The sequence below is a fragment of the Panthera onca genome, chromosome C1, assembly GCF_046562875.1.
Source record: "Panthera onca isolate mPanOnc1 chromosome C1, mPanOnc1 haplotype 2, whole genome shotgun sequence".
Lineage (NCBI taxonomy): Eukaryota > Metazoa > Chordata > Mammalia > Carnivora > Felidae > Panthera > Panthera onca.
Window position 1 is genome coordinate 82,428,078 of NC_138346.1, and position 12,400 is coordinate 82,440,477.

The 12,400-nt window shown below is 37.2% G+C and overlaps 1 protein-coding gene across 10 annotated transcripts in view; it reads right to left on the minus strand.

Annotated features, from left to right (window-relative positions):
* The window catches only part of MBD5 (methyl-CpG binding domain protein 5), a 443,648-nt gene that overhangs the window by 39,223 nt on the left and 392,025 nt on the right, over positions 1-12,400 (minus strand). For all 10 annotated transcript variants that reach the window (XM_078451300.2, XM_060626406.3, XM_078451303.2 and 7 more), the window contains 2 exons: positions 11,363-11,543; positions 3,890-6,025 (listed from right to left, as the gene is read on the minus strand). In XM_078451300.2, coding sequence (XP_078307426.1) covers positions 3,890-6,025; positions 11,363-11,543 — 2,317 coding nt within the window. The remainder of the gene's footprint in view (positions 1-3,889; positions 6,026-11,362; positions 11,544-12,400) is intronic.

Sequence of the window (12,400 nt, forward strand, 5' to 3'; positions counted from 1 at the left end):
GGCGTGTGTGATCTTGTTCTATGGCCACAGCGGTCAGAAAACTGAGGAGGCACAGGCCTGATAACATTTGCCAGTCAAGGGCACCTGATTTGGGATTCCTCCCTGAACCAAAACCCCACAGGACATGTGCTGGAACCATTTAAATGCTGAAACTTGGCTCTCTTCATAAATGGAAAGTTGCTTTAAATGGACACTACTGATGGATTTCAGAACATACCTGCATTCAACAGTTTGAGTATTTGAACTGAGAATCAGGAACTTTGGGGTTTGGTTTGCCAGACCCAGCCAGGCTTGGCTTTACAACTTGAGGAATGTCAGCAAGGATCCTACTGGTCATTTTCTAAATCTGTTACATGGAGATACTAAGCTTTACTTGTAATTTGAAATCCAGAAAGTGAATAGAAACCTGTAAACTTTACGATGCAAAGTGTTCAGAGAGCTTTAATGGAAAGGCAATTTCAAAACTGCTAATAGAATTAATAAAACCTTGCATAGTCTTAAATTTTAGAAATATTTTCTAAGCATTTTATATCTTTTACCTGATTTTTTTTTATCTCAGCCTCCAATTCCCATATTTGAGATGTGATACATTTTTAAATGTTTCCCATGGAATCCACATGTAGGCCTAAAAAAATCAGTATCCGGGTTGTTTATAATAGAAAAACTCTCTTTAAAATAAGTTTCTGACAATAAATAACCAATCAAATTAAGTGTTCTCAGAGCGAGTGATTTCTCCTCTTAAAGTCTTACTGTAACATTTTTGAGTTGCTTAGGAGAGTGGAAAAGGCACTGGATTAAGCAGGTTACTTGAGTTCTGTCCGGGCTCCGTTACCAGAGAGAAGAGTAGCACTATGTTACCTGTGGGTTTCTTTCACCTTCACTGTGTTGTCATGCTCGGAAGGGCAGAGCTAGCATCTGCATAGGTGCCTCCTTCAAAGGTCTACTGACACATCGCCCAGTAGGAAACCCATTCTTATCTGATTGAATGAGGTGATACAAATTCATTAAAATGAAGGTCAACAAATGTGACTCACAAATGAGGGGCAGTTCTCTTGACAGTTTGGACATTTCATCTGTGTTGACACAACATCCTAGCATCAGAGTACGGAGAGAAGGCAAAAATCACTGACCTTTGTCTAAAAGTGCATCAAAAGTTTACAAATGTGGCTTGTAACATGCACTGATGTGTTTTAATGTATTACCTGTTGGGTATTTTTAAAAATTTTGAAAGTGAAACATTCAAAGTTTTTTTGAGTACTGAAGTTTTTAGATGAAGAACTTACACAGCTGGGAAGAAAATGGATTTTACGATCAGATGAACCTGAGTTCAAATTTTAATTCAGTTATGCACGAGTTTGGTCAATTATTTAAATTCTCTGAAGTTCAGTTACTCATGTGTAAAATGGGGGCAATAATACCTTATACTTTAGAGAACTACACAGATTAGAAAGAACATAGGTAAATCACTTGGCACGTCATAAGTACTCGATAGCTATGATAGCTTTAAGCAACATTTTAAGAGTAAAATGTATTTTTCTTCCAATGTCTTATTGGTATGCTAGGGCTATGTAGCAGAGATTATAGGGATAGCTGTGACTGCCACCTGCTAGCTCACTCTGCATGCCCAGCCTTGCTACTTATTTCATGGATGAATAAATGTCAGTGCAAATAAATATTTAGGCTAAGCAATTATAACGACAGTGCATTCAGTTGACACAGTTTACTGTGCATCAAAAAGAAACATGGAATTAGAGACGTTTTCAATATTCAGCTCATCAAAAGAGTTACAGTAATTAGTAAATCTACCCATTTTCACAACCAGCTGCACATCAGATCTATGTACTTTAATTAGTATTTAATTTTATTAGGTTTAATATTTTAAAACTTCTTACTGACCTAGATTTTTTATCAAAGTATATGCTTTCTGTTAGCTTACACATGATTGGTCAAATCCATATCATTACTAGACATTTATTCTTGTACAATTTAGCTATTTATATGCTAACACTTTTCTTAGATTAATAAATTTTCAACCTGTGTTTGACACTCCCAGCACTGGCAATCCAGATCTGATGCTTTACAGAGGTTCATGGAACAAGAAAATACATGTCCGAGACTGTATAAAATAAGTCTAAACTGAACATTCAGAAGAAACAAAAATATAAATAAATGTTGGTCTTTTCCATTATGGATGAATTGAAATACATCATTAATAAAATATATACACTTTGCAATATTAACTCAGACCTGAAACAAAGTAAGTTGAGGTAAGGGGTATCAAAACGTAAAGATATATAATACAATGAGACTAATAATGTCTCATCTAAATGATTGAAGGCATGCTTAATAAATATGGTATATTTTAAAATAGTTACTGATTTCATGTCACTTTCATCTGCTAAAAGCATAAGGTTAAATTTTCACTTTTGTGGAATTATTTAAAAAGGTATATGAGTCATTGAAAAGTTGGAAGCCCCTTTGGAACAAGTATCCTGTTAAACACATAAAAAATAGTTTCATGAGATTCTTTAGACTAAGAATATCTAGAAGGCACTAATCACTTCAATTATCTTCTCCACCTTATATTCTTTTTAACACAAGAGGTCAATGAACAGTTCATTAAATACTGACACCAAAACATAAAACAGCACAAGTTGTGGAGGATGGCAGGTGTAAAGAAGTGATGCCAGGAAGGAAAACACTCAATGTTACTACCAGCAACAGAGACATGTAGGTTCTAATGCTTTTCCAGCATGACGGTATAATACAGTCTATACATATCCAAACAATGTCTTGTTATTAAAAGCCTCAGCAGTTTTCTCATTTCCAGTAGCAATCTGGTTTTCAAAGCCCGTTGTATTCATATCTGAACAATATTGTCTCTACAATTATCTTTTGTTTCCTCCCTGTCATTTCCTACAAATCTCTCAAACCATTAGTGTTGGGTTTTGGGTATTCTTTCTGAAATACTTCCATGGTGAAATTTCCTGATGTCTCCATGAATTTACCTCTTTAGTGCTTCTTTACTGATTTTTATAACAATTTCTGATGACCCTATTGCACAAAACACAGTTCTTTCTAATGTGTCTACTTTTAAATAAATTGGTCTCCTTCATTATAGTGGATGAAGAGATATAATAAATTTGGGTTCAAAACCTTAATGTCAATGGTAAAAATAATGGCTAAATTCTACAAGAAAACTGTAAAATAATTTCAAGATCAAAAATTCTGGAAATCAGGTTTTCAAGCCTTTTTTATTAGAAAACTTAAATTATTATCTTTTTTTTTTAAAAGGGAGTAGCCAATATCCATTTTTGAATTTTCTCAACAAATAATAATAAAGGATAGCAAACTAGGATAAGAAAACACATTAGAAGGCAGCTTTCTACTTCATACAACTTCTAGTTACCTTTCCTATCCATTTACCTATTTCTGGTCAGCAGCAAGAACAAAAATTCTGTTTATTTTTGCCTTTTTGGGTTTTCCAAGATGAGCATCATTTACCTGAATACAAACAAAAGCTAGGGGAAACGGCTTTTCTATTGGCATAGACCGAGTACATGTCTCATGAACCAGGAAACCCTGCCTTCTATGGCTTCTTTTGTAGTTTAGAGTCCAATGGTTATACAACCAACCGAAAGTCAAACAAAATTCAAAATGACAGATTGACAACAAGTAACGGAAACACATGGAATCCCCTTGGTTGTTATTTTTTCTATTAGACAAATCCCTAGCATTCTGTAAATAAAATTATAAATACTAAAGAAATGATGACAATTTCACAATGGGGAAAGGATCATTTCTTATCATAATAAATATTTTGGTACAAATTTTAAAAAACGTAGAAAAGTTTAGTACCTTGGGGTACTTTTTTCTAATAAAACCATACCTGCTTCAGAACTTGTTTGATTATAGCTGCTAACAATGCTGTTTGGTATCACTGGAGTGGAGGACGTTGAAATTCTTGACTGAGGTGGATTGGGATGTAATGAATTTCCTAAAGCCATGCCCGACTGACTGAGCATCCCACAGTTCCCGCTAGCCTGAATCTGATTTATTAAACCTGCAAGATGGTGGTTTGGGACTGGGCTGTTACTGTGAACAAAGTTAGTGTTTGCATTGTGGCAGTGCACGGCTTCCCCTCTCAAAGGTATGTTCTGTGTCAGTGAATTCTGAAGAGCACTGGAGTTCATATTGGGATCTGTAAAATGCAGCTGGTTAGCAGAGCAAGGCAAAGCAGTATTTGAGCCCCCACAACCCGGGGTACTATTGCTACTCAAGTGAGAGCTTTGACAACTCATAGACTGTAGTAACTGAGACATTGAACTGATGGGAAATGAACCCTGACCCTGCTTTCTTAGCAAGTCGGGTCCAGGTTTAGGAACTGCAGAACTATCCATTTGAGACTGTCTGAGCAAACTCAACACTGTGGTAGGTGGCTGTTTTCTTTTCCGCAATGAGTCTTTTTGCTGAGACATCAGCTTATCTCTTAGTGCTGCTCGACCACTTTGCCCTTCCCCTGTTGGGAGAAGCATGTTGGCAGTAGGAGTGAACATGGTGTTTAAAGTGCTATGTCCTTCAGTGTTGCCACTGCCAGCAACAGCTCCAGAATTGCTACTGCTGCTACAGTTGTTACCAGCAAGTTTGTTTTGATTTGCTAGCTGTGCTTTGGCTGCTGCTGAGAGTAAACTACTTGCTGGAAAGGAGGCAGCATTGTGCTGGTTCAAGATCTGATTTAAAGGCATTCCCAGCAAACCAGGCTGACTCTTTATGGAACCACTTCCGGCAGATGCAGTCGGAAAAGCTGCACTGCTTGGGGAATTTAGTACATTACTCATTCCAGCAATTAATGGGTTAGGGATATCCTTGTACTGATGGTGTCCATCGGACTTGGTAGAAGGGCTTGATGGCATTGATGGCCTTGGGGACCCTATTGTTGACCTTGGTGACCTGGGTGGAACCTTAATACCACTACAAGTGGCCTGGGGTCCTAGAGGTGGCATCATGAAATTTCCGTGATCTGATGATGTGGAAGATGAGCGTGATCTTTGGGGCGATGCCTCAATCCTTCCAATTCCAGTCCCCATCATGTGCACTGGGGATGTCACTGGAGAAGGGGACAGGGAGGTTGAAGCTGAATGCTGAACTCTTTGTATATGACTCCCATGATTCATATGACCAGGTTTTACGGTTGGCAAAGGGAGATTACTTGGCAAAGGAACAACAGCAGGAGGCATGCTTACATTCATCACAGGTACCTGAGAGTGGACATTTGAATGGAAACTAGTTGGATTAATGATAACAGGGTTCTGATTCACCGGTTTACTGGGAATAGGGTCAAGAATGCCAAGTGGATCTTTCTCGGATGTTAATGGCTTTTTCTGAAGAGCACAAGAAGGTGGAGGAGGGGGAGGTGGGCCTTGGGGTGGTTTGTGGTGGAACATTGCTCGTGGTATTTCCATATTAGTTGAAAAATTACACATTGGTTTTTTCATTACTGGACTCTTTGTAGTCAAGGTTGGGGAAAGAGGTATATTAGTCCTTCCAGCCATTGCACAGGATGACTGTACGGGAGAACCGTGTAGCATTACTGAAGGTGGAGAAAGAGGAGTCCTATTTAGATGAATAGGACTAGAATTGGGAGCTCCATGAAAACCAGGATTATTTCTTGGGAAAACATCAGGGCTTCCAAGTGGGTCAGTCCTTGGAGAGATTGAGCCATCTCCATATATCTGGGAACCTGACGATGCTGGGCTGGGGAGGCCTCCATGGCTGCCACGGAATGGAGATTTCTGTCCATGTTCACTGCTGCCCAGTCTCTGCCGGGGGTAGATGGGGTGGAGTTCTTGTTGCTGGCTTCCAGGCAGTTCTTGTACATATAGCCTTCCCATGGCATTGGATGATCCAATCATTAACTTGAAAGGATTCTTACATTCAGGCATTACAGAATTTGTAATTCCTTCATGCGACTTATTTCTTACAGATCTTGGAGTTGCTGCCCGAGAAGGTACTACTGGAGTTGCATCTGGTGTGAAAGAGAGAGAGAGAAAAAAAGAATTCTGTTAGTAGTCTCAATTCTTTTGTGTTGGCATGGGGGGAGTGAAGGAAAGGAGGAAATGAGGAAGGGAGGGCATCTGGAAATAGAAATTTTCAAAAAGAAGCTGTGACCCTATGCGATTAAAAAAAAGTTCTGTACTCTAAAATAAACTTTGATGGAAAAAAAAATGCACATTATTCTCCCTTAGTTGACCAAAAGTTCTCAATAACTGCTCATTATGCTTGTTTACTTCTTATCTGTTGAGAAAGGATGGGGATCTGAATCAGTACATACTGACATTAGCCATCCTAATAATTTCACATTTATAATGTGAAGACTCAAGATTGACAGCCCATACAGAAATGGCAATGTTACTATCTTGTTGGATTTGAATTTTTTAAGAACAGGGTTACATCAGAAAATTAAAATCTGCATAGTATAATTTCTTATAATTTAAATGCACGGCCATTTTCACCAGAAAGTGTGTTACCCTATAAATCTTTCTGTTTCCTTACTGAAACTTCCTCAGGACAGCTACAAAAACTCTTCCTTATCTCACCATTTTTACTGTGAGAGCAAAAGAGTCTTAATTTTTGTGAATTAAGTGGATGGGATTTTGAATCTTTTAAAATGGGAGTGATAACAATAGTGAGGGCAGTGATACTGCAATCACGCTTAACTTCATCAAGTCTGTAACACTATCCAACACTGCAATTTCTTTGCCCTTGATCAGCCGTTATTGTAAAAACAGCCTTAGTCAACCAACTTAGGCAAAAGATTGCAATTCTTTTATTAGGCTGGAATTCCTATGCAAAATTTACTCAGAATGCTAAAATCTTCAGTACTGGTTTCCAATCGAGTATTCTCTTTTTGCAGAAAGCATCGCTCCCTCTCTGGCTTTTTGGAATCCCTTCAGTTTCTTTGGAGATCAGACAGAATATAGGCAACAAAAGCAAGCTGGCTCATCACACAGAATTTTCATTTTATCATGTCCGAAGTCTAAGTTTAAGTTTTTTTAGCCCCTAAGGATGTTTAACTATTTATAAAGTTGTGCCTTTTAAAACAGAGATGGCAAATACAATCAGTTTCGTATGCCAATTCCCATCAACTGGTGGTGGCTGCTTAGAGAGCTATGTAGAAAGATGTCGAACTCCAGCTGGGCTCTGTGAGAAAATGCCAATGAGTCTTACAGGCACGGGATATGAAAGTGGTCCCATGTATACCATAAACTGGCCACCCCAATTCCGAGACTTGCAATATATTAGCAAGTATACTTGGATCCACTTGTAGTTAGAGGTATCTTTACTTAAATGGATAACTGTAGACTTAAGATAAATACCCTTTTCCTATCTGCTAGATCATATATAGGTCAAATTATATCATAACAATTTCTAAGACTGTGGTTATCAATCTGGGGTAAAGCGAAGACTAGGCAGGGTATATTAAAGAAATAAGAGAATGCAGTGAACATATAGTTTTCTTGGAAAAGTGGGCTTTCTATTTCTAGTATGGTAGAGATTATTTGATACGGTGGTTTCTGCATATAATATATGAAAAGTTGAGAACTAATGATATAAGAGAATTGCAGCCGATAAAGTCAACTTATTTTCTTGTTAAAGACAGAATTTTAAGGTTTATAATTAAAGGAATAAAATATGAAAAATACTTGGAGCATTGCACATAGCATCTAGTGAGAACACAGGTGTCTGTAGTAACATCACTAGCATTATTATGTGATTAACCGTGTCTTCTTTAGTAACAAAACCACTGAGTTGTGTCTGTTCTGAGTGTTTATACAGTGTACAGTTTATACAATATACAGACGTTGGCATCCTTATATTCAACAGAATTTAGAAAACAGCTGTGGTTTAGAAAGGATGTCTTCCATACCTGGGGAAAAATAGTTACCATCTTTAAAATGACAGGAATACTGAATAAACAAACAAAAGTCATGCTGATGTTATGTTACGTTTAGGAATTAAGTAGTATAAGAATTGGCAAATAGAAATGCTAGGCACTCATCAAGTGTTTTCATGTACACTCAAGTAGACCTTTCAAAAGAATAAACGGAAACCAAATATATCCTTATGCATGCAAAATAAAGAGAGATGTAAACTACTATATGAGTCTTCTTAACTTTTAATTACTTAAATCCCAACCCCATAATATAGTTCAATATTAGGAATTTGAAATAAACACTATGTCTGAAGCTAGTGAAAGAATAGCAACTAATCCAATAAAGCATATCATTTAAAAAAAATTTTTTTTTAACATTTATTTATTTTTGAGACAGAGAGAGACACAGCATGAACGGGGGAGGGGCAGAGAGAGAGGGAGACACAGAATCAGAAGCAGGCTCCAGGCTCTGAGCCATCAGCCCAGAGCCCGACGCGGGGCTCGAACTCACGGACCGCGAGATCGTGACCTGAGCTGAAGTCGGACGCTTAACCGACTGAGCCACCCAGGCGCCCCAAGCGTATCATTTTTTAAAAGCAGAGGTTTTAGGGTTTTTTAAAAAATGTTTATTTATTTTGAGAGAGAGAGAGAGCAAGCAGGGGTGAGGCAGAGAGGAGGGAAAGAGAGAGAATTCCAAGCAGGCTCCATGCTGCCAGTACAGAGCCCGATGTGGGGCTCAGTGTCATGAACCATGTGATTATGACCTGAGCCGAAATCAAGAGTGGGACGCTTAACTGACTGAGACACCCAGACACCCCATAAAGCATATCGTTTTAAAAGCGGATGGAGATACACCTCTTATACCTGTACTAGTTAAAGATTTACGTTTAATTTCAATAATGAAATTTGTATGTATAGGGTATGACAAAGGACCTAGATCAAGATACTAGTAGGGTCAGGGGTGCCTGGGTGGCTCAGTCAGTTAAGCGGCCAACTTGGGTTCAGGTCATGATCTCACGGTCCGTGAGTTTGAGCCCAGCGTCGGGCTCTGTGCTGACCGCTCAGAGCCTGGAGGCTGTTTCGGATTCTGTGTCTCCCTCTCTCTCTGACCCTCCCCCGTTCATGCTCTGTTTCTCTCTGTCTCAAAAATAAATAAACGTTAAAAAAAATTAAAAAAAAAAGATACTACTAGGGTCATTAAAAAAGCAACAAGGCAGACTTTGTAGAAAGAGGTAAAATTGATATAATGTGATATGAGAGCGGCAGCAGATATATGCAGGGTGATATGCAAAAATGAGAACAGTTATATCAAGGTGGCAAGATAATGGTATACTTCAAATAATTTATTACTATTAAATAGGTCTTTTAATTGTTGCAATATCTTTTAGTTTAAGAAAATGTAGCTCATTAAGAGAAAAAAAAATTTCCTAATTTTTTTTTCTTACATACCTTTGTGGAGCAATTTTTTTCTGATCATTCCTGTTAAAGTTCAAAGGTTAGAGGGTTCTTGAAGAAGAGCTCTCTGCTAATAACTGCCAAATTTGTCTCTTCCTACTCTCTTCACATGAGTTCTAAGTGTGAATCTTTAATTACCTGTATGATGTCACAACTGTTCCTCTTTGTATCTAAAGCTGTCAGTAATTTGGTCCCAACTTACTTATACAGGTTTAATCTTCCATTCAAGTCAGACTAGTTTCCACATCGTCTCTTAATTACGCACCACTCATCCTGAATAAGAATTTTCTTATTTCCCTCATATGTCCAAATCTTAACCATTTTCCAGGGCTAAAGATTTCTCTGATCACTGCAGGTTATACGTATCATCCCTAATTTTCAGAACTCTGCAGAACAATGTATAATTTGCCTTCATAAACAAATGCTTTGGTGCTCAGCCATGTTTTATCTTGAAATATCATTCAAAATATTGTAATATTTTGGAAGGAGCTCATATCCTAGCCCATACAAAAAAAATTTCCTCAGTCTCAAAGTATAATTCCACAAACTACATATTAGTTATAAAGGGAAGAGTTACCTTAACAACAGAGAAAAGGGAAGAGTTACCTTAACAACAGAGAAATTGGATATACCTAACTTTATCCAAGCACTCGAACTTAATGTCATCAATATGGGATAAACTGACATATGTGTCTTCTAATGAGGACATAACATTACCTATGAAGTATTTCTACCAAACTGTGTTTAACCTGAGTATGAATAAATATCTGGAAACAATTAGGCATATCTGAAATGAGAAACACCTGTAAAACTGACCCAGACTCTTCAAAAATAGATTTCAAAAGACTGGGAAATTGGTGTAGATTAAAGAAGTATAAAAAGTTAATGCAGGGGCGCCTGGGTGGCTCAGTCGGTTAAGCGGGTGACTTCGGCTCAGGTCACGATCTCGCGGTCCGTGAGTTCGAGCCCGGCGTCGGGCTCTGTGCTGATGGCTCAGAGCCTGGAGCCCGTTTCAGATTCTGTGTCTCCCTCTCTCTCTGACCCTCCCCCGTTCATGCTCTGTCTCTCTCTGTCTCAAAAATAAATAAACGTTAACAAAAAAAAATTAAAAAAAAAAGTTAATGCAGTTGTACAATCTTTGATTGCATCCTGGGTTTAAAAAACTGTAAGAAATTATTAGGACAACTGGAGCAGTTAGAATATACACTGAATTTTAGATAATAATATTATCATCAGTGTTAAATTTTTTGAATGTGATAATTAGATTGTGGTTTATATAGGAGAACATCCATGTGTTTTGAAATCTTTAGAGATGAACTGTCAGAATAATTGCAACTTCTGCCACAAAATGTTAATTGTTGAATCTGAGCAAAGGGTACATGAGTGCTTGGTGAACTGTTTATGTAATTTTTCTGCACGTTTTAAATTAAAAAAAAAAATAAAAGTATATGTGTGTGTGTGTGTGTGTGTGTGTGTGTGTGTGTGTGTGTTTGGTGGAGGTATAAAAAGCTCCTGACAAAGTGACTTCTCTTAGTAGGTGTTCAATAAATAGCTATTCAGTGACTGAAAGAACAACACTCTGGATGATATTGCTACTTGTGGGGGAGGACTTGAAACCACATCCATTCCAGCTCTAGCAAAAAGGTGACTTTTGTTTCCTAAAAACTGATGGCACCTTCTATTTTGTGAGCTCAGCTCTACATACTTGCACAGCATTTGGATGTGCTAATTGGTGTTTATTCTGCTCAGTTAACTCAAGGATTTAAATAGGAAATGTGGGGAAACAACTTTGTAGGAATTTTTCAGAACTAATTTGCTATCTGTAAAAAAAATGATAAAACACAGACAACTTTAGAAGCACTGTGTATGTTTTAAAAGGGGACTCAGAAAATGCTTCGCAGAGTGATTTCCAGTGACTCTTCTGGGAGAGAAGTTGCAGAGGCAAATTTCTAAACCCTTCACCGTATTACATACTTGTTCCTCCCCCAGGACTGGTGAGCACCAGAGAAGGATGTGGGGCTTCCATGCTCTTATGAAGTGTGGCCACTGCAATGATTTTTCTTTTATGTATGCATAGCTTTGTGACATCTTCATCTGCTTTAACATCTTCTGCGGTTCTCTGTTTCACAGCAGCTCCAGGATCGAAATTAAACACCTGGAAAAAGCACAGCCTCTGTTAGAATATGTCTGTAAAAACATCAGATTAAAAAAATCTTATCATCAAAAAAAAAGTTTTGCATAGATTAGGGCATATATCTGAATAAAAGTGTCTTGAGTTTTTAAATTTAAGAAAAACAGTTTTATATATAATACAATAAATACTTCTGCTGGACTCATGGTTTTTAGTGATAAAGTAAATAATGAAAATTATCCTAATTCTAAGATAGCCAAGGTAAGTATATGGAAAGGTATAATACCTGATAATGTTTTTAATTTTAGATACTTCCTGATATTATAACAGTACAAAAACAGATGAGGTATAGTTAAAAAAAAACCAACAACAACCCTAAAAGCTGACATTGCTACATGCTAACTTTTTCTTTGGCTTTATTTAATTACTATATTAATATTACTTTTTCATGGATTTAAAAAGTCCATTACTCTATTTTTAAAAAATCTTACTTGCTGTGTATATATTGATAGGCTGTTTCCAATGCTTTGTGGCGGTATGTGTGTGTGGAATGAGGTGAAACAAATAAAAGGAAAAAGTGGTCTATTAATCTTTAGTTCTAAAATTAGCACATAATAGATACTCAGAGTTTCTATTCTACTGTTTCTATTCTACTCTAAAATAATACTTTGTCATTAAAAATAACTGTATTTTTTTACCTTGCAAAGGACTAAAACAGTTTTACTTTTGGCTCAGAGGGTTCAGCTTTGCGATTTTAAAAGTATTTGTTGCAGATTTATCAACACTCATGCAAAAAATAATATTGCAGATTGAGTAGTTATAGTAAGGAAGAAAATATTGTGCTATTAAATAATGGGCATGGGTATAGCTCAAATGAAAAG